At 46.4% G+C, this 23,299-nt stretch overlaps 1 protein-coding gene across 1 annotated transcript in view; it reads right to left on the reverse strand.

Annotated features, from left to right (window-relative positions):
* CA12 (carbonic anhydrase 12) overlaps positions 1-23,299 on the reverse strand; it is a gene marked incomplete at both ends in the record, with an annotated part of 56,397 nt that overhangs the window by 27,485 nt on the left and 5,613 nt on the right. Inside the window, one exon of the mRNA XM_082851050.1 lies at positions 20,840-20,860. Within this exon, the coding sequence (XP_082707176.1) occupies positions 20,840-20,860 (21 nt within the window). The remainder of the gene's footprint in view (positions 1-20,839; positions 20,861-23,299) is intronic.

Here is a 23,299-nt window from a genome sequence, read left to right on the forward strand (position 1 = left end):
TAGGTAATAACTCTGTAAAAATAACCACAATATCATCTTCACATCTAAAAACTGTTAACAATGATTTTTTTTTAATTTTTTAAAAAATCTTTATTGGAGTATAATTTCTTTACAATGGTGTGTTAGTTTCTGCTTTATAACAGAGTGAATCAGCTATACATATACATATATCCCTATATCTCCTCCCTCTTGTGTCTCCCAGTGGTTTCTTTTTGTTGTTGTTGTTGGGGGTAGGAGTTTATTAATTTATTTTATTTATTTTTGCTGTGTTGGTCTTCGTTTCTGTGCGAGGGCTTTCTCTAGTTGCGGGGAGTGGGGGCCACTCTTCATCGCGGTGCACGGGCCTCTCACTATCGCGGCCTCTCTTTTTGCAGAGCACAGGCTCCAGACGCGCAGGCTCAGTAGTTGTGGCCCACGGGCCTAGTTGCTCCGTGGCATGTGGGATCTTCCCAGACCAGGGCTCGAACCCGTGTCCCCCACATTAGCAGGCAGATTCTCAACCACTATGCCACCAGGGAAGCCCCCAATGGTTTCTTAATGTCATCAAATATCCAGTGCAAATTCAAATTTTCCCAATTGTCTCATAAATCTTTTTTGGTTTTTTTTCCTATTTTTTAATTGAAGTATAGTTGATTTACAATGTGTCAGGTATATAGCAAAGTGATTCAGTTATATATATATATATCTTTTTCAGATTCTTTTCCATTGTAGGTTATTATAAGATATTGAATGTAGTTCCCTGTGCTATAGTCTCATATATTTATGAAATAGTTTGTTTGGATCAGGGTCCAAATAAGGTCCATGTATCATGACTGGTTAATATGTCCCTTGAGTTTCTTTTAATCTGTAGGTCCTCCTTTTATTTTTCTCCAACATGGGTGTATTTGCTCTGTACATACATACGTAGAGACTCACTACTGCCTTGGGCAAATAACAATTCATGCAAGTAAATGAAGGATAATTTTATTATTTTATAATCTGTTTGCAGACATGGTATGGGGTAAGTAAAACACTTTATGGGTTGAGCAATTTCTTATATTTATACATTTACAACATATACGTTACAGCATGTATTGTAATAATAAAAGCATATAGGGCTCCTTAGAAGATCAGAACTATGTAATTACTGGTACAGTTTGATTGCTGTTTCTCACTGATTACTCTTTCTCACTGACTGCATCCTATGTGCTTAAGAATAACAAAAATTCTAGTGAAAATAAATATTGTTTGTAACTTGACTGTATCCGACAAGTCTGGACAAAAAAAAAAACAGTATTCATTATTATCCTATTATGACGTTTACCTTTTTGGGCCTAAGTCTGTCCCTCAGACCTACCTGGCGCCCCTGACATTTGTGGTAGCCACACTCTTGGGGTAGAGCCCTCAGTGTCTATGTGAACGCCTGGGCAGCCCATCCTGGGCCACCATCCCCAGGGCCTGTCTCTTTAGACCGGCTACCGAAACACAGTCAGATCAAAACTTGCCCCAATGGATAAAACTACAGTGGCAAGGTTTTACACATTCTAGATGTTGACACACCTTTTTTTTAACCAACAGTCAAAGTTTTCGTATAATAAAAGCTTTTGGTCGGGCTTCCCTGGTGGCGCAGTGGTTGAGAGTCCGCCTGCCGATGCAGGGGACGCAGGCTCGTGCCCCGGTCCAGGAGGATCCCACATGCCGCGGAGTGTCTGGGCCCGTGAGCCATGGCCGCTGAGCCTGCGCGTCCGGAGCCTGTGCTGCGCAACGGGAGGGGCCACAACAGTGAGAGGCCCGCGTACCGCAAAAAAAAAAAAAGAAGGTTTGGGGTGCAGTCCCAGAATGTGCCTTTCTAACCAAATTCCCAGGTGATGCTGGTACTGCTGGTCTGGGGACCACACTCTGAGGACCACTGGTCTAGCACAGTATTTCTCAACCCTAACTGCACATTGGAGCTTCCTAGAGCTTCTAAGTTCGCCCCTGGCCCCGCCCCAGAGATCAGGTTTAATGGGTCTTGGGTGGCGTCCAGAGACAGGAGGCTTTAAGAAGCTGCTCAGGTGATTCTGATGTGCGGCCGAAGTTAAGAGCCGCTGATAGAAAGGCTTCATTACATCGACACCGTTGGGGCTGGGGCCAGGGCTTTTTGCTCTCTGGTGTCAAGGTAGGGTTTCTTTTTTCCAAAGTAGTTAATTTTTTATTGTGGCAGAATATATATAACATAAATTTACCATTAATTACATTTAGTATATTCACAGTGTTGTACAACTGTCACCACTGTTTAGTTCCGGGACATTTGCATCATCCCAAAGGAAACGCCACACTCACTAAGCAGTCATTTCCCCTCCTCCCCCCAGCCCTTGGCAACCACTAATCTACCTGCTGTCTCTATAGGTTTGTCTCTTCTGGATATTTCTGATAAATGGAATCACACAATTTGTGTCTGGCTTCTTTCACACAGTATAATGTTTTCAAGGTTCATCTATGATGTAGCATGTATCAGTACTTCATTCCTTTTTTATGGCTGAAGAGTATCCCATTGTATGGCTGTATCACACGTGTTTCTCATTTCATAGGGTTGCTTTTTGCTGTAGTTTAAATATTTGACTGCAGTTAACTTGCTATTCTCTGCTATAAAATAGCTGTTGACTGAAATAAAGCATTCACGTTCCTCTTGTGTGGGTTTTAGAAAGTAAACTGTCAACAGAGCTGGCACAAAAGGAAGCTGGAGATAATACAGCCTGGTTTCCTGGAGACAAGGGTCTGAGGGACAATGAGGCTAGTATTTGTAACAAGCCTCTGAATGAAGAGAGAAAACTTCAAATAATCATGATAATAAAGGTGTGTTCCATGCAAGGTGATGAAGCAATGTTCCCTGGCAGCAAAAGGAAACTGATGGGAGAGCAAATAATGTGAGCAGAGGCTGCCCTAGTGACCCGCTCCTTCCCTGGCAGAGAGAGAGAGAGAGAGAGATAGAGAGACTGAGACTGACTCTGCTGCCAAAAAGCTGCTGTTCTCTCCCTTGCTCCCCCATCCACCTTCTCAGCACTCATCTTTGTGAAATGTGTGAGCCTGTCAGTGAGGACCTGAGACTGGATGGGGTGGCTAGACAGCAGGTCAGGGGCCGTCCTGCATATCTAAGTTGGATGCGGCCCTGAACAAGCTATTTAGTTGTGGACTTTGATATCTGTTTACTAGGACGAGAACCTCCCCTTCCCTCCTGCTCTGATTCCTCACCCGCTCTTTGCAACCAAACATCGTCCGGTCACTTCTGCATCTCCACTTCCTGCTCAGATCTCACTGCTTCCAGGCCCACATCCCACTGGATTCAAATAGACTCTTCAGCCCTCATTTGTCTTGCAGCCCTTGGCCCCGGTGCCTCCCCCCCACCCCACCCCATTTCTGAACCTGTCCTCTCTGGGTTTCTGGGGGATACTGCTTTGTCTGAGTTATCTTCCCATTTCTCCTGCCCCTTCTTAGCTCTCTGTAGCTACCTGCCCTTAATGTCAGCTCTCCCTGTGGTTTTGTCCTTTTGGCTCTTCTCTTTCTCTCTCATTTACACTCCCCTGGGGTGACCTTGTCCCCTCCCGTGGCTTCAGCACCACCTCTGCCCTGTCGGGGTTTCCTCCTGAGCTCCAGACCCATTGCCTACTGGCCACCCCCATTGGATGCTCCATGGGTTCCTGAAATCAGACGTGGCTGGAGGGGGAGGCAGACAAGCAAACAAATAATTTGAAAAATAACCAAACCTACCATCCTTTCCTCTGTCACCCTCCTCCTTCCAAAACCTCCTCCACCTCCTTCGAGGTTCTCTATCTCAGCTGATAGAACCGCCCACCCCCCAAAGCCTGGGAATCACACTCCACTCCTTCCTTTCCTTTGGCCCCATTTTTAGGCACAGAGATGTAACAATTTTACTCTTTTAGGAGTCTTTTTTTTAGGACAATATTTTTTCTTTATTTTTAATCTTTTTTTAAAAATTGAAGTATAGTTGATTTACAGTGTTGTGTTAGAGTCAGGTGTACAGCAGAATGATTCAGTTATATATGTGTGTGTGTATATATGTATATGTGTGTGTATATATGTATACGTGTGTGTATACATAGACGTGTGTGTGTATATGTAGACATGGGTGTGTACGGAGACGTGTGTGTGTACATAGACGTGGGTGTGTACGGAGACGTGTGTGTGTATACGTATATGTGGCTGTGTATGTGTATATGTGTGGGTGTGTGTATGTATATGTATACGTGTGTGCATATATGTATACGTGTGTGTGTATACATATATATTCTTTTTCAGATTCTTTCCCATTATAGGTTATTACAAGAGACTGAGTATAGTTCCCTGTTTTATACAGTAGGACTTTGTTGTTTATTTTATATATAGTAGTGTGTTTCTGTTAATCCCAAATTCCTAATTTATCCCTCCCTCCCCCTTTTTTCCCTTTGGTAACCATAAGTTTGTTTTTTGTGTCTCTGAGTCCATTTCTATTTTGTAAATAAGTTCATTTGTATCATTTTTTTGAAGATTCCACATATAAGTGATATCATATGATACCTGTCTTTCTGTCTGACTTACTTCATTTAGTATGATAATCTCTAGGTCCATCCATGTTGCTGCAAATGGCATTATTTCATTCTTTTTTATGGCTGAGTAATATTCCATTGTGAATATATGTGTGTATAGAGATATGTGTGTATACATATATAATATATAATAACAGTATATACTTCTGTATATACTGTATTCTTCACGCCAAAATGGACAACCTGAATCTCATGAGAAACCCTCAGACAAACCCAAATGGAAGGACATGCTATGTGATATCTAGTCTGTATGCGTCAGAAATGTCAAGAGCAGGAAAGGTCTAAAGAGATGCCACAAATAAATTTAATGAATTATCCGGATTGACTCCCAGTTCAGGAAAAAAAGCTATCAAGGACCAAATTAAGTTTCTTTTAAACTTGGCCTTCATCTGCCCCTACTGGCAGAGCCCTGTTCAGATGCATAGCTCCATATCTGTAGACCTCACTGGCCTTGTTTCTCCAGCCCTCCACTCCCTACGCTAGATCCAGATCCAGACATTTCTCTGCTGAAAGTTCTTCAGTGGCTCCTCAAGCCTTCAGGCTTAATCCCAAGGTCTGGAGTGCAGCCCACAAGCCCGTCATGATCCCACCCCCCTCTCTAGGCTTTGCTTCCCCTACTACCGTGTGTCACAAAGTGGGGGTGGGAGTCTTAAGACTTCACCCCGACTAACAAGTTAGCCTGCCACAGTTTCACGGATGCTGGTAAAGACACGAGACTGCTGAGTCAGAGACGAAGGACAGTTTAATACTCACAGGGATAGCAGAGTGACATTTGCAGCTGTTTCTCAAGCCCCAGTTCCATAGGGTGATGTAACCAGGGCCTTGTAACGCCTCCACTTGCGAGCTGCTCTGCATAAGGAGCGTCCCTCTCAGCTTAGGAAACCCCAGCGTGTAAAGGGGGGTGGTTAGCAAACTTGCCCAACCTTTGCCTCCAAGAGAGACATGATTTTACTGGACAGCAAACAGATCTGCTCTCTGCCCTGGAAGGAGACACTGCCTTATCTATACAAGATGACTTGCTACATAAACATCTTTGAAAAGATAGTCTGGAACGAAAGCTGTCGGAGCCTCTGCTCACAGACGCAGGGAGAATCTTTTCCCTACCACCTCTCAGACACTGAGCTGCTGCCATCCTGATTCTCTGATCGCACCCCACACTCTCGTCTGGTTTCGGAGCTCTGCCGCCTGCAGCGGAATGCCATTTTCATCCCTAAAACGCACACCACCATGCACGTAAACATACACGCACTCTCCTTGCCCGGCTAACTCCTTTATCTTTCAAGAATCAGCTCCTCAGGGAAGCCTGACAGCCACCGTCACCCCCAAATGTAGGAATTCTGCCCCACCTTTGTGTCCCCAGGGTCAGTGTACATTATCACAAGACTTAATCTGCTCCGTTGTCATTACCTGTTTACACGCCTGCTTGCCTCTCAACCCTCAGTGCATGGAAGGCAGGGGCTGTGTCCTGCTTGTCTCTGATCCTCAGTGACCAGCCCACAAAGGGAATCATTAAGGATTGATCAAAAGAATAAGTGAATCAGTGAATAGACTGTTATTTTAAAGCTGCTAGCAGTTTCTTCCTGTCACTTGAGGGGGAGTAGAATGTAAAAAACGGATGAGGATGGAAAATCTTCATGTGGGAAGGGGCAGGGCAGCTGGGGAGGTCCATAAGCATTTTCTGCATTCTGGGGGAGGGACCAAAACTTTGTCCCACTCCCCCTGTTGCAGGACAGAGCACTTGGATAAGCCCTCTTAGTGACCCAGACTTGAGGCAGGTAACTACCCAGCGTTTCTGTGAAAGCTCAGCCCCGGCTGTAACAGTCCAAGTGCTGGCGTTTCAGGCTGAGGTGCCAAGCGTTCTGTCTAGTGATCCAGTGATCCAAATAGGGTGCGTCTTTAACTGGTCTGTGCCCTTGCGAAGAGCACTGCCTTTCTAAAATAATGGATTTAGCTGTCCTGGACTGGAAGGTTGTTGCCTCACCTGTGGTGTTATTTCAGACTAAGCCAGTGGTGCTCAGGAGTGACTTTTGTCCCCTCGGGATGTTTGGCAACGTCTGTGGAGACATTTTTGGTGTCATAAGGGGGAATGCTGCTGACATTCAGTGGGTAGATGGCTGGCCAGGGTTGCTGCTAAACATCGCACAGGGCACAGGACAGCCCCCAGACAAAGAATTATCCTGCCCCAAATGTCAACAGTGCAGAGGCTGAGAAGCCCTGGACTATTGTGATTGTCTCGGCTGGGCCACGCAGAAGGAAAGAGCAGATCACACATTGCAGAGGGTGTTCTTCTAGAAAGAATGAGGTGCTCTCTCTGTCAGTCATCCTGGGGCAGGAAAGAGGAATGGAGGCCTAACCTCAGGGGAGGGGAAACACAGTCAGGTCTCCAGGCCAGGAGAGCAAGACTGGTGCGTACATCCTGATGGTAGGAAACCCCCAGGGACGGGGACGATCATTGCCTTCGGGGAGTACTGATGACAGAGACATCTGACTTTCCTCTTAGGCTGTAGTTGCCTGCGTCACCCTGGGACCTCAGTCAAATTTTGTTAAACTCCAAAGCCTAGTGAGTTGTTGTTTTTCTTAAAGCTACCATTTAATGAGCACTTACTACATGCCAGGCATCATTCTATATCAAAGGTTGGCTAACATTTTCTACAAAAGGCCAGATAGCAAATATTTTAGGCTTTGTGAGCTGTATGATCTCTGTCACTACTACCCAACTCTGCTTTTGTTTAAAAAAAAAAAAAAGGCAGCCATAGAGAATATGTAAACAGGTGAGTGTAGCCGTGTTCCAAGAAGATTTTATTCACAAAAACAGGTGGTGGACTGGATTTGGCCCATGGGCCATAGTTCACCAACCCCCATTCTATATGCTTAACAGGTATTAATTAATCTGCGTAACAACCCTACGACAGAGGCACTATGTTCTCATTTAGCAGATGAGGTGACTGAGGCACAGATGTTGAGTAATATGCCCAAAGTCACGTGCCAGTAAGCAGCCAGGCTGCCACTGACCCTGACCCTCACGTTCTCCCCAGCAGCAGCCTTTGGAGGGTCCAGAGCCTGGGCGGCAGCAGCAGTTATGAGGTGGTGAGAGGGGACCAGCAGACAAGCCCTGGCGATGGTCCAGAGCTAGAGGGGAGAAGCAGCAATGGAGAGATTTGTGACCTTGTAAACATTCCTGGGGGGTCTGGAAATAACAGAAAGAGGGGATCTGGTAAAAGACGTGAGCTTTCTGCAGCTACCCACGGGGGAACCTGACCTAAGGGAGGCTGGCTAGTCTCTGAACATTGGCCTGCTGTTGAGCCCGTCCTTCACTTACCAGCTTTCACAAAGAGGAAGTCCTTTCTGATATCTAACCTATAGCGCTTTTGCTGTTATTTAAAGCTGCTCCCTCAGTTTTCCCTTTTAGGGGGAAAACTTGCTGTTTGATGGTTCTTCTCACACCTGAAAGCCTTCATCCAGTTCATCCAGGCTACTTCTTTTTTTTTTAATTAATTAATTTATTTTTGGCTGTGTTGCGTCTTCGTTGCTGCACACGGGCTTTCTCTAGTTGTGGCGAGCAGGGGCTGCTCTTCGTTGCGGTGCGCGGGCTTCTCATTGCGGTGGCTTCTCTTGTTGTGGAGCACGGGCTCTAGGCACGCGGGCTTCAGTAGTTGTGGCACACAGGCTCAGGATTTGTGGCACGTGGGCTCTACAGTGCAGGCTCAGTAGTTGTGGTGCACGGGCTTATTTGCTCCGCGGCCTGTGGGATCTTCGCGGACCAGGGATCGAACCCATGTCCCCTGCATTGGCAGGTGTATTCTTAACCACAGCGCCACCAGGGAAGTCCCCATCCAGGCTACTTCTGTCTCCCTTCCAGAGGGGTGTGAAGTGCAGTGGGAAGGTCAAGGGCTTTGGAGCCATTGGCCAAGCTGCCAGTCACAGCTCCACCACCTACTGGCTGTGTGACCTTGAACATATCTCTTAGATTCCCTGAGCCTCGCTTACAAAATGAAAGTGGCAGTACCCACCCGGCAGGACCCCAGGGCTGTTGGGAGGAATAAACATGGTAGCGTAGTGTCTATTTGTGATGGACTTATAAGACATGCTGGTTCCCAGGCCCTTCTGAATGGAATTGTCTCAATTCCTCCTTTCCGCCGCCCCCCCCCCCCCCGCCCGCCCTTAGGGGCTGTTTTCCAACATTTTAGAGCAAGTTCTCCTTTTCATCTCTCCGGAAAACAAATCTAGGGCTCCCTGCCTGGCTCCTTTTACTTCTAATGAGATATGCATGGTGATGTGGCATTTCGTTTCAGACTGGTTTCACCTCTGAAATCCTGCCATCCCAGATCAAGTGCCACCTTCTCCCTGGTGCCTTCCCTCACTCCCAGAGCCAAAAGTAAACAGAGAAACAAACCATTCTTTCCTCGTTCCCTCAGCACCTCTCCTGCACTGGGCTCTCTGCCTCTGCCCGAGCAGCCCCTTGGGGGAGGCTGTCACTCCCCACATGGTGTGCATATGTTCTCCTTCTAGGTAACCCCCCTTGGGGCCAGAAGGGGCTCCTGCTCAGTCCCGTACCCCTCGAACACTGCCTTGCTTGCAGCAGGCTCGTGCTCAAAAACCACCAGGGAGGAAAACATTCTCCAGTGATCATTCAGCACATTAGCCTTCGCTGGAGAGCGAGCACTTGGTTATTAACCCCAGAGGATCCTATGCTTCTCAAGGCAATTAAGTGAAGGAAGAGCATCAAAGTCCTGCCGTTCTCCATTGTTTTCCCCACGGCGTAACAAGGTTTCTGACCGGACATCTTTGCACACCCAGTCTTCCCTGCAGACCTCCCATGCTCAGTTTTACTCAGTGCTGGGGCACTCCCTGTTCCATCCTTGCTGATAGAGACGTTTAAGCATTACACCAGAAGGTTCATCAAGAGCTGGGAGGCTCTTGGGAAACTGCCAAAAGGAAGCACTGAGGGGTGGCTGTAAGTTCTCACCCAAGCACCGCTCCAGGCAGTGGGATGTCGACACACATTCCCGTAGCTCAGAAACCGGCGGAGAGGCTCACTCCAAGTTCATGGTGTAGGAGATGGAGGTGTGAGTGTCGGGGGTGTGGACACACCTAAGAATGTAGATACACGTGAACGTGGATGCATGCGAGCACACATATGTGTGCATGTGTAAATGCGTGCATACACCTCTCCTGAATCACCAGGACCGAGCACGGGGCAGGCAGCTCTCATTCAGTCTCTGCTGGGGCTCCTGTCTTGCTGCGCTCGCACGGTGTTCCTCACCAGGAGCTACTTCCTGCCCTTCTCCCCACCCCCAGGTCCACCCACTCTCTTTGATCTGCTTTTCTTCTTCACTTACGTGTGTCTATTCCCAGTTCTTCCTTCCAACTCTCATCTTTCTGATTCCAACCACCACACTCCCTCAGCTGTCCATCCTACTCCCAAGAATCCGAAAACGGTGTTGATTCATTACTGTCCCTGTAGGACCTCTGACATCTCTCCCAGCCGTGTGCTGCCTACAGTAACGATGACTTGACTGTATTGATTTTTTTCCCTGGCAACCACACTGGTCTTTGATCTACATTTCCCTTGAGTGTGTCACAAGGAACCATATCAAATGTTTATTTATGTCAACAGGTATTAAGTCTGTTGTGTTTTCTTTAACCACTAAGGCTTTTACTCTGATGTAGGGAAGAAAAGCAAGTTAATTTGGCATAATTTGTTTCTGGCAAGTCTATATTATTTACTTTTTCAAAAAACTCACTGCATTTCCTCAATGGCTTTTGCGCCGTGTTGTGATGCGTCGTGTAGGGTGCACAATGCCTGGCATAAAATGAGCATCCACCAGATGGCTGGGAGAATACACGAGACGGAAATCAGGAGACACAAATTCCAGTCCTGGCTCAGCTTCTCATGCTTGGGCCACTTGACAGCTCTGAGCTTTCCTCGCCTCATCTGTAAATGAGTGTGGGGCTTGGCCACATCAGTGCTCCCCACTAGGGTCCCACCTAGGCAGCAGTGGCAGCCTGGATGCTGATTTGAATACTTCACGAAGCCCAACAGAGATGGGCTCTCATCTACAATCAGGCTGCTCCTGCCAGTTGCAACATTAGATATCGTACGTTTCTGGCTGAGTTATATCAACAGGTCAGGACCCCCACTGCCCCTCCCGTGGTTCAGACCCCTATCCCCCTCTCCTGCATCTGGCCCCCTTCCTTCCATGTTTCACACTCAATTCACTCTTTACTTTGTAGCCACAGTGATCCTTCTAAAAGGCTTATCTCAGCTTTCCACCTAGAACGCTCCAGCTGTCCCCCTGCTGTCTCCAGAATGAGGTCCCAACTCCTCAGCCAGCTCACGGGCCCCTCACTCTGGCCCTGGTCCATCTCCCCAGCCCCTGCGCTCCTCACTGAGGTCCCTGGTAGTGCCCAGAACCTGCCAACCTAGGTGATCATTGCACAGTCTGTCCCTTAACCCTAAAGGCTCTTTCAACCCCTGCCCTTTGCCTGGCTAGCTCTTACGTGTCCTCCAGGTCTCAGCTTAGACATCACCTCCTCCAGGAAGCCTTCTCTAATCCTTTCCCAAGTGAGGGCACTCTTTTCTGTGGTTCATCTCTCTGCTTTGTAAGGCCTAATTCACTGTCTCCTCCCAGATTCTCAGTCTTTTTCATGCCTTATTCATCATTTCCTCAGCACCTAGCCTAATACTTGGCACTTTGTTTTTACTCTATAAATGTTTATGGAATAAATGTGAATCCTTATCTTGGGCTAACTAAAAACTTTGATTGGTTTTCAGATCTGTCTTTGATTAATAACAAATGGGAGAACTAACTATTTCATTAATAATTTGTTAAACCTTTTAAACAATGGTATCCATGGAGGAGGGCAGAATAAAAGAGTGATGCATGTGTAGGGTACCATTACTCTCAGGTCCCTTCTAGGTAATAATTCCAGAAATTTATTTGTATAACATTTTGGCTCAGGATCATGAAAAACACCTGTAAACTCGAAGGGCACTATCAATGAAGAACCTTTAGATTTGCAGGTTGGAATCACCAGTTTGCCTCTGGGCTTCCTGGTGGGCAAAGCCAAAAGGGGAAACAGTCATTTGCATGACTGCCTCAGACCCGCTACAAAACCTCTTTGTTCCACAACCTTCACAGTCACCTTTTCTCCTTTCTCCACTTCTCGTGCAGTTCCCAGAAGATGGAGTACCAAGGAGAGGCCTCCCTACAAAAGCAGCAGGCGCCATTTGCCAGTGTCACCATTCCCTGCTATAAGCAGGTCTCACCCTCATCATAACCAAGGAGCCCTTTCTAAGCCAACTGTCCCAAAAGGTGGGGGCAGCATGACCATCTGCCCTGAAGCTAACCACGGGCATCCTTACGAGATCTGCATGGGTCTCCTATTCACCCAGAACTCATACAGCTGATCTAGTCACAAGTTAATGATTACAAACTCATTTAAAAAGTTAAGATGAGCTAAATGAGCCATTTTATTTAGAGTCATGCCAGTTCTTTTTTTTTTTATATACTGCAATTTTATTTCAGTCGCACAAATGAAGTTAGCATGTAGGAAATTTAAATGAAACAGTACGGTAAAAATAGCAGAGAACCAAAAACTCTAATAAGGAAGTCCACCTAAAGCATGAGAATTCAACATTCATTAGTGTTTCATCTTCAGTTTTGATTGACACTTGATGCTTGCAAATTTTGAAACAAACTTTGAGATCATGATGACTATTCTGAAGAGATTTCAGCACCAGCACTAAGGTTTGTACATTCAGTTGGTTTGCAATTGACTTGTTAGCCATTTACACAGTATATAGTACAGATTTGTCACAGGTCAGATCACAGTGTTGAAGGAAAGAAGTACCTTCCTGTAATTAGAAAGGATCCCTTAAACTGCACTCAGCTTAAGACATGCAATGTACAAAAGCACAAAAACCATCATAATATTGCGGCTCCAAGGAACATAGTTTTGATAAGGAAAGTAACCTAAGCTTCTGCTTCCCGTTTTAATTACTGAAATCTCTAACAATGACAAAACTGTCACATAGGACAGTTACGTCAGTCCTGAGTCAACCTTTATGGACATGAGGAGGTGGCAGCTCGTATTTGTTCCTTCCTGGTTGGCAAAAATTAAATGTTTGCCAGGTCACTGGAAAGCTTGTTCCTTAAAGGAATACTTTTGTGAGTTAAAAAAAAAGAAGAAGAAAAAGAGCCTGTCTATGGGAATTCCGTGGCGGTCCAGTGGTTAGGCCTCGGTGCTCTCACTGCCGTGGCCCAGTTCAATCCCTGGTCAGGGAACTAAGATCCCACAAGCCATGTGTCTCAGCCAAAAAAAAAAAAAAAAAAGCACCTAATTTATTTTGTTTACAAATACTTGTCATACTGGTCCAACACCACTAAAAAGTGTAAGTGAACTGTGGCTTGACTGAAAATTGAAAGAAGTTACAGTTCAAAATCTAATATGATTCCCCATCATTCCTATATGCTGTGTTGGACAGCATGCATACTAGCCATTATTTTTACATTTTCTTGCCCCTACTGTTTCACTATTTAATTGTTGATAAATTAAATCATTTCAGCTCCTTTCTCTGTGCTCTTAGCATCAAACAGGGTGCTTCTTGGTATTTGCGGAACAGCTACCATATTTCATTGCTTCTAGATGCCGTGGATTATAAGATATATCCCACTTACAGAGATGCTAAAATAAAAAAGTTGCATCTGAGAATCAATGAAATACCGTCTTTGTCCACAGCAGGTCCTGGCTCTCTCTTTTTTTTTTTTTAACATCTTTATTGGAGTATAATTGCTTTACAATGGTGTGTTAGTTTCTGCTTTATAACAAAGTGAATCAGTTATACATATACATATGTTCCCATATCTCTTCCCTCTTGCGTCTCCCTCCCTCCCACCCTCCCTATCCCACCCCTCTAGGTGGTCACAAAGCACCGAGTTGATCTCCCTGTGCTATGCGACTGCTTCCCACTAGCTATCTATTTTATGTTTGGTAGGAGGCAAGAATATACAGTGGAGAAAAGACAGCCTCTTCAATAAGTGGTGCTGAGAAAACTGGACAGCTACATGTAAAATTATGAAATTAGAACACTCCCTGGCTCTCTTTCTTGGCCATGCGGTGTGACCCTGGGAAGAATCTGGCTGTGCTCTTGGGCTCCGCAGTCGTGCTTGCACCCTTCACCCCTGTCGCCGCCCCTGCAGAGGAAGACAGTAACAGACCAGGAGAGAGGGCCCCTGCTCCCTTCAAGGAGACGTGGAGCCTGCTGAGACAATCTCTGGTCCATTCTCCGTGGAAAACGAGACCTTCTAGTCTCTGCCCGGGGCGCCTTCACACACCTGCTCTGAATTCAGCCTTTTTGCTTTCAATCTTTCTTCTAAGCTGGTTTACCCCACGGGCTCCTCTCTCTCCCCCTGCTGGGAATGGGCTGCCAAGGGCTTTAACTGGCTTCTGAATGCCTGGGGCTTGAGACCAGCATGAAGCAGAGAGGGCAAGTTTGAGCACAGCCAGAGGCCTGACGGAGCCCCTGGCAGGACCCCCTCCCAGCTCTCGCCAGCCAACTCTCAGCCCGCAGTTCCAAGGCTTGTCTCTGCCCCAGGCGGGTGACAGTCCCTGCACGGGGCTGGACTTACATAGCTCAGAGCCCTGGTAGCCCAGCCCCAGATTTCTTCCCAGCTCCACTCCTGAACCCTAAATCGAGGCTCAGCCCAGAGGCTCAGGGGGGAGCAGCACCCTGCCCCCGTGGCTGGGCAGGGAGGCAGGGCGTGCTCCAGTGACTTCAGCTGCGTGGCTGAGGTGACACGGCTATGGAACCAGATATCTGGTGCCTAGATGCCAGGAAAGTGCCCAGGTGATGAGCTCCAGCTCGACCCCTGGTCTGAAGGATAAAGCTGGGAAGAACTTTCTGGCCTGTGACGCCCGCTTGGCGCCCTTGGGGTTTTTTGCTCAATCACTTTTTTTCTCACAAGGGAAACTCCTTTTGTTTGTTCAGAATATAAAAAGAATACCTCCTCACTGTTAAAAACTCAGGCAGTTCAGAAAAGCACGAAGAAGTAGATCCTTTCTAACAAAACTCAGGTTTGTTTGGTATTGTGGAGTTTACCAGGCATTTCCCCATCTATTAGCTAATAGAATTCCACCATAACTCTGTGAAGTGAAGGGAAAGAAGACGATTAGCTACACGTGCTCACTGTTCGCCAGGCACCGCGAGCCTGCTTCTGTGTATTATTTAATCCTCGCCATGACTCTGAAGCAAAGCAGAGTTTCTCAGACTTGAGTGTGTATCAGAATCACCTGATGGGCTTGTTAAAACAGACTGCTGGGCCCAGCCCCAGAGTTTTTGATTTGGAGGTAAATCTGGGCAGGGCCCGAGAATTTGCGTTTCTAACAGAGTCATATATGGTGCTTTTCTTGCTGCTAAAAGAACAGGAGGTGAAGGGTTTGGGTTTTTCCTCCCAGGCTTCTCCCATGAGTTTCGCTTGTAGTTCTGAGTGTTTGGGAAGGGCATCCCAAGCCCCAGGTGATGTTGGTGCTGCCCTTCCAGGTGCCACTGAGGTAGATGCTATTACTGCTCCTATTTTGTAGTTGAGAAAACCAAGCTCCAGAGAGGTTGTTACTTTCCTAAGACCATTTATCCAGAAAGTGGCCTAGCTGCTATTTCCAGGAGGTCTGCCTGGTTCTGGGCTTTGTACACTCTCCACTTCTTCCTCCTGGTTTTCTGTCTCACCCGTCCCTCGCCCCCCATGACACTACACCCGCCTTTAGGAACAAATGCTAGCTTCCCTAGTTTTTCACCCAGCTGGTAAGGCCAGCTGTGAATATGAACATGCAGGCATTTGGGCAGCTACAGGCCAAGATCCTCCAGAACACACAAACCTCAATTCTGCAACTCAGGAAAGATGAGAAATCATGACGAGTGGGTAGACCACACCACATCCAGGCAGACCCTGGATGTCACAACTTCAATTAGAAGTAACTGGAACCACAGCACAGATTTAATAAATCACAGCGGGTTGGATTGCTAAGCCTCGAGGGAAATCCCCAAGACACAGGGGTTAGGGATTCAGTTCCCTGGGATGAAAAACATGTTTTGGCCTTTTTTGTTCTCTCTCCCTCTTTCCCATAAGAGGCCTTTGTGCCTCTCGTCCTTCATCCTCAGGATGGCGTGGGAACGGGGGAGAAGTCACTGGGGTATTGTGAGTTGTCCAGGCCTCTACCTTTGGTAAAGACGACAGTTCTCCGTAATAAAATCAGCCTATTAATTGCACATGCTCCCTAACTGCTGTTCTAAGTTCTCCCTTTAGCTCTATTTAATCTGTTTTTTATACTGCCTTTGAGTGTGAAGGTCACACGGTGCCTTTGCCTAGTACAAAAGTAAAGCTTCCTAGCTTCCTTGCATGTGTTCCATGTCTTGTTCTAGCTTGGGAAGGATGTCCCGAACCCCAGAGATAGTTTGTTTATAGTAACTTAATATTCCAGCAGATGCTGGACAGAAGGGGGTGGAGGTGGGAGCCTGGAGAACCAATGAGGTTCGCTCCAATGGAGGATCCCTTCCTAATTCCCAAAGGAAATTCTTTAAGACAGAGCGTCTGTTGTCTGGGAGAAAGGAGAGCAGTTAAGGAATGAGGTGGCAGTGCCTGGTCACAGGGAGTCCTGACAGAGCCCGGGACCAAGAAGCTGGGCAGGAGGGCCTACGAGCCCGGTGCCCGGCACCAGCAGGCTAAGCTGCCATCTTTCCAGCGTCCCCGATCTGGGATGGAGGGGTGGATGCCTTGCGAGACCCTGACTTGGGGAGAAGTGGGACTCATTCACCTGCCAGGAGGGGGGTTGGCTTCCTCTTCCCCTTACGTCTCATCTCCCATGACGGTTTGTCTTATTTCTCCCAAATGATGAACAGTGGTATTTGTCTGTTTCTGAACTAGCTCACACTGGAGGAGCACCAGAGCAGTGTCTGGCATCCTCTGGGATGGAGCCCCATGTCCGTTCTCTGCTCACGTGATGCGTTCCTGGGTCGTTAGCTTCAATACAGTCACTCCTTTTGGTTGCTCTGTTATTTTGAACACGCTGAGGGTTTTTTGGTTGTTTCTTGTGGGAGGGCTGAAAAATCTCTTGGGGTACGGATGACTCTCCCAGCCAGCTGGAATTTTTTCACTCTTTTATTGACTATAATATACATACAGAAAAGTGCACGTATCGTAAGTGAACAGCTTGATGGATTTTCACAAACTGAACACAGCACCCGTGTCAAGGGACGAAACGTGACCAATATGCCCTCCTTCCAGTCACCTCCGCACCCCAAGGGCAACCGCTACCCTGCCTTCTAACAGCAGAGATGCACTTGAGCAGACTGGAGTTCAGCCTTCTCTCACGTGTCAGCCTGACTTGCAGTTGCCCTCCATTTCAGAGTTGGTGGCTCAGCAGGATTGAATTGGGGCTGATTGCAGGGGGTAGGGCTCTGACCCAGCATATCCCAACGCGTACCCAGCTGCTGCTCCAGCCACCCGGGAGGAGCCCTCAGGGGCAGGGCTGGCTCCATCCTGGCTGCCAGACGGTCCTCCTGTCTGCAGGGGGCCATCCGGGAGGTTAGCCTGGTGAGTCAGTGTGGAGAGGGGATGGGGCTCGAGTTCTCTTTCCGTGTGCTTCTAGAAGTCCTATCATGTGTTCCTGGAAGCGAGAGGCCCGCAGAGTAGGATGACTCAGCGGCATCTATGTGAAAAGTAGCTGAGGTCTGCGCCCTGGGAAAACTGGCATGTGGCCTTGGGTTGGACTTGCCCCATTTGATGCAGCCTGTATTGTTTGGAAACCATCCTTCCCTCCCCCGCTACCCCCGGCACCTATGCCAGGCTCTCTGTTTACTTGTGTGACTCCAAGCACAAGTGCCAGCTGCCAGCCTGGACCTGTTTGCCTCCTTCACTGGCCCCCACTGACCTGACTCCACATCACGTGTGCTCATTTCACTAATAAAAAACCAGGTTTGCCTCTGTGCTCGCCCGCATGCATGCCATGCATCTTTAGACCCTGCCCTTTGCTTCCTCAGCAAAGAGCTGCTCTAACTGTACGCAGGAGGGACAGAGGGCTGGCCAGCGCTAATGGTCAGGAAGAAGTGCTTCTGGATTGGTTGGTACGGCTGGACAGAAAGGCCCTCCCTTGGGGAGCACCATGTCATGCCTAAGTGGCAGTAAGATTTTCCTCCTACACCTTCTTGACACCGTGTCTCTCTGTTCTCTGTAACTTCCTTGCCCTGCCCAGGGGCGCTGTCCCGCAGACGAAGGGAGCCCTGGGGAGACGTGACTTGTGTCTCCACTCCACCTGGGAAGCCAGTAGAAGAGGTGTGGGGCAAGTTACCTCTGACTCAGGCTAGAAAGGTCTTGGGAACCATGTGGTCAGAGGTTCTCTAACAGAGTGCCTAAGAATCACCTGAAATAGACAGGTTTTTCAGGTTCCCTCCCTCCCCCAGATCCAGGCTGCGGCTCAGAAATCTGTATATCTGGAAGGCATTCCAGGTGATTCTGATGCAGGTGAGCCCAACCCATAGCTTGAGGAACACTGATCTGGATAACCCCTTCCCCAGGTCACAGATGGGGAGAAAGCAAGACCCCAAGGGCTCACGTGCTTCCTCCAGACCATATGGAATAAGGTCCAGAACTTGAGTCCCACCTTCGTTCCGTGCCTACACTGCTCCTGTCTCCTCCCACACACTGAACCTGCCCAAGGGGCCCTGATCCCCAGACTGCACGAATTCCTCCTTTGTCAGGTCTCTTGCCCTACCCTTCCCTCTTACTGCCGCCACTGTAAACTGGACGTTAAGACACAGAATAGGGTTTCTTCAAAGGCCAAACACCTTCCGGCCTCCCTCCCATCCGTCCTCTTCCACCACCTACCACCCCCTACTCTCCTTAAAATGCAAATTACCCCCTGCCCCGCCCCTCCATCCATGGGACAAAGTGGGAAGAGCCTGGCCTCCCCCTCCATGCTGCCCCTGATTCTTTTTTTAATTTAGAACAATATTTATTAATGAAATATGTTCACCTTAGAGAAGTCCATACAACGCTCTCAATATAATAGAATACTGTTGACACAATGCAATCATTATAGCTTTAACAACATGTTACCAAAAGATGGACATACATGAAGCTTTTATTTGTGGTAGTGAGGGAAATAACATTCAACTCCAAAAAATAATGATGAGATACACAGGCGTCAAATTGCCTTCTCATATTAAGAAAACATGTAGACACAAAACTATTATTATTTTTGAGAGAAGTAAAAATCTATTCCAAGAAAACAATGTATCTTGATAATAATAGTCATAGTCTACTTTTATTGGGTGCTTGCTGTAGAACAAGTATCAATACTGTGCCAGCCCATTTCACATGGATCTCACCATTCGATCCTCACAGTAACCCTGTGGTTGGTACCATTAGTAGAAAGTCTGATATAGGCCTTTAGAACAGCAACAATGCCTTCCTGTTGCACAATGTTAGTCTTTTGGGGGGAAAAAAAAGGCCTGCTGTGTCTCATGTTTTTCTCTCTGTATTTTGGGATAATTTAAAGTATTAGCTAAATGTTGTTGAAAAACATTTTTTTTAGTATTTTGTTTTATTTTGCATGTTTTGGTAAGGCAATCACAGGATAAACATTCAAACTTTACGGACAGTGAAAAGTAACTCTTCCCTCCCAGAGCTGACCCCTAGTCCCTCAGTACTCCTTTCCAGGGGCCATTACTGTTTCGGTTTCTCCTGAATCCTTCTAGAAAAATTCCGTGCAAACACAAAGTTACAATGTACACACATGGTGCCACGTATACACACTATACCTGGCTTTTTTCATTTGACCACCTAGCTTGGAGATGGGAGATGGGCCAGCATCCTTACTTACAGACCTGCTGCAGTCTTTTAATACGTGACCCAACCTATCTTTCTGACCTTAGAGTCCATCCCTCCCCTGTAACGACTTCTCTACATGTTTTCCCTCAAATGCCGTCTTGCTCGTTCTTGCCTCCATTCATGTGATACCATCATCAACTTGGCCAATAGCACTTCCTTCCCATCGTACTGAATCCTCCCCATCCTCCAAGGTCTGGTTGAAAACCCTCTTCCTCCAGGAAGCCTTCCTTGACCATCTAGCCCTAGCACTCTCGTCCTCCTCTGAACCATCAGAGTACTGAATTGGGGCTGTTATCTGAATTGTACTTGTTATCTGCTATTATTACCTATTATATTCTGCTTGGAATTGTGAGCTTTAAGTAATTCCCATCTACAGACCACAGCCTATGCTTCTAATTACCCACCCACTTAGCAACGTGCCTTGCCCATAATAAGTACGTAAGGGATGTTAGTAGCAGTGGAGCCATGCAATGCTAGAGCCAAAGAGACCTTGGCCTGGAGGTAGCTGGTTGATTAGCTCAGGGACTTTTCTCTGCCTCTCGGGCTAACAAACATCCAAAGGCTAACTAGCAAATCCAAATCAGATCTTTCTCTGGATTCTGCTTCCTCTGTAGTAATCAACTTCCCTGCCTCTCACCACCCCTCCTGTGCCAGTGAGGCCAGTTCCACCCTCCTGCTCCCCATAACAATGCCTCTTGCACATCCCTCGTCACTCAGTCCCAAACAAGTCATTATTAACATTCCTGTGCTTGCCAGTGGACCCTAGAGCTTGACCCCCATCCCCACTCCAGCTGATGACCAAATTTCCCATTCATTGCAATACATGAGCTAAGCCGATTTCAAGCTGCTTATCTCGAAACCTCTTTGCACACTTGATGTCCCTGTCTCTCCATTTAAGACAAGCATTCCTCTTTCACTAAGGACTGACCATCACTGCTTGGTCCACTGCTTGCTTACAAACACGGCAACGAGAAGTTAATTCTAGACACACTGGCAGCTTAAGTTCTCGGGCCTGAGCCTAACTTTCAGAAAGGAGCCCTTTATTCTTTGTTTACTGTAGAATAAATGTCCTCCAGAGAAGGGCACTCTCCTGCCTAGGGCCCTTGCAGTCTGAAGGTAACCTGGGCATCCTCACCTGGGTGGTTTGCAGGAATCTGAAAGCCTTACACTGTGACTCGCAGTTCAAATGCACAAAGCAGGCTCAGCTCCTTGGAGAAAGAGCTGTCTGAGACCCGTGTGGAGCAAGTCTTTAGAGAGGACGTTGTGCCCTCTTTTGACAATACCAGAACTGCTCTCCCCAACCCCCCAAAATAACCTCTACAGATCAAGAAGTTTCTGACTTTCTCATTAAATAGTCATCTCCTCAAAAAAGTATTTAAGATCTCTACTTACCTATATAGGTCCACTTGGATCCTGCAAAGAAGAAAAAGAAAAAAAGCAAGTAAGTACAACTGAGCTTGAACAAGTTAGAGAAAACATGGCAGATTTTATTTTTAAATGGGTGAAATTAAAAGGAGGTGGATGCCCAGAACTTCAGACTTTTTCAACATGGAGAAAAGGGAATCCTTATGCACTGCTGGTGGGAATGTAAATTGGTGCAGCCACTATGGAAAACAGTATTGATCTATAGGTTGCTCAAAAAAATTAAGAACAGAACTGCCATATGGTCCAGCAATTCCACTCCTGGATATTTATCCAAAGAAAACAAAACACTAATTAGGAAAGATATATGCACCCCTATGTTCATTACAGCATTATTTACAATAGTCAAGATATGGAAGCAACCCAAGTGACCATTAATAGGTGAATGGATAAAGAACTGAGATATATATATATATATATATATATATTCCATAGATATATATATATGGAATATTACCCCGCCATAAAAAAGAATTAAATCTTGCCATTTGTGACAACCTGGCTGGACCTAGAGAGTATTATGCTAAGTGAAATAAGTAGAGAAAGACAAATACTGTATGATTTCACGTATATGTGGAATCTAAAAATCCAACCAAATGAGCAAACATGACAAAAGAAACAGAGATACAGAGAATAGGTGGTTTCCAGAGGAGAGGTGCATGGAGGGAGGATAGAAACAGGTGATGGAGAGTAAGAGGTACAAGCTTCCAGTTGCAAAATAAATGAGTCACTGATATGAAATGTACAGTGTGGGGAATATAGTCAATAACTAATATCCTTGGATGGTGACATTTTAATTGTATAGAAAAAAATCACTCTGTTGTATAATAGGAGCTAACATAGTGTTGTAGGTCAATATACTTCAAAAACAAACAAACTTACTTATAGAAAAAGAGATCTTATTTGTGGCTACCAGAGGCAGTGGGTGAGGGCAGGGGGAGTTGGATGAAGATGACCAAAAGGTACTAACTTCCAGTCATAAATAAGTACTAGGGATGTGATGTACAACATGCTAAATATAATTAACACGGCTGGACGTTACATATGAAAATGTTAAGAGAGTCCTAAGAGGGGCTTCCCTTGTGGCGCAGTGGTTGAGAGTCCGCCTACCGATGCAGGGGACACGGGTTCGTGCCCCGGTCCGGGAAGATCCCCCATGCCGTGGAGCGGCTGGGCCCGTGAGCCATGGCTGCTGAGCCTGGGCGTCCGGAGCCTGTGCTCCGCAACGGGAGAGGCCACAACAGTGAGAGGCCCGCGTACCACAAAAAAAAAAAAAAAGAGAGTCCTAAGAGTTCTCATCAGAAGGAAAATTTTTTTTTCTATTTAATTTTGTACCTATATGAGATGATGGGTGTTCACTAAACTTACTGTGATAATCATTTCATGATATATGTAAGTCACATCATTATACCGTACATATTAAATTTTTACAGTGCTGTGTGTCAAGTATATCTCAATGAAACTGTAAGAAAAAAATTCTTTTTAATTAGAAAAAAAAAAACCTTTTTCAGAGTCTGTGTCAGAACAACTGCTTCTCAGAGCAGCTGTGCTCCCAGGGGAGACAAAGCACAAGGCAGTGATTTTTTGCAGGGGCCCAGGGCTTAGGGAGGGCGCTTCTTGATCAGAAGCCTCCCGTATATCTTAGAGAAGCCAAATTTCATCACCTGAATGGGTAATAAAGTCACAAGGCTCAAAACTCAAAAGCCACCGAGAGGTACACAGTGACAGTGATTCCTGCCTCCCGAACTCCCTGCTTCATTAGACTTAGTTTCACCAGCTGATGGGAACACTTGCACAGTGTGGCTGCACACACAGGTCTCTGTATTCTGTCCCCCCCCCCCCCCGCCTTTTTGCATTGCATCTTGCTTTTTCCCACTTAACAACACAGCCTGGAGAAGAGTTCACCTCAGTACATAAAGAGGAGAAAACTAATCCCCAAAGGAAAGTTTTTCTTTGAGGAAGCTGCCACCCTCATCTGAGTTAGAATTCCAGGGGCAGTGGCAATGTGGAGGAGGGGTCCTGCCAGGAATATAATGAAAGTCACCTATCACTTCCCACTCCACACCCTTCACTCATAAAAGTCCTTTGTGCTGACAGCAAAACATAGTTTTAAAAAGTCATTGCATAGTACACCTGAAACTAACACAACATTGTTTAATCAACTATGCTCCAATATAAAATAAAATTTTTTTTAAAAGTCGTTGCATAAATAACCAACAAGGACCTACTGTATAGCACAGGGAACTATATGCACGGAACTACCTTGTAATAACCTATAAGGGAAAAGAATCTGAAAAAGAATATATAGATATATGTATAACTGAATCACTTTGCTGTATACCTGAAACTGACAATATTGTACATTAACTATACTTTAGTTTTTAAAAAGTCGTTGCAGAGCTGTGCTCTCATTACCCTGCTGGCACACCT

Source organism: Leucopleurus acutus (genome assembly GCF_964270905.1).
Source record: "Leucopleurus acutus genome assembly, chromosome: 1".
NCBI lineage: Eukaryota > Metazoa > Chordata > Mammalia > Artiodactyla > Delphinidae > Leucopleurus > Leucopleurus acutus.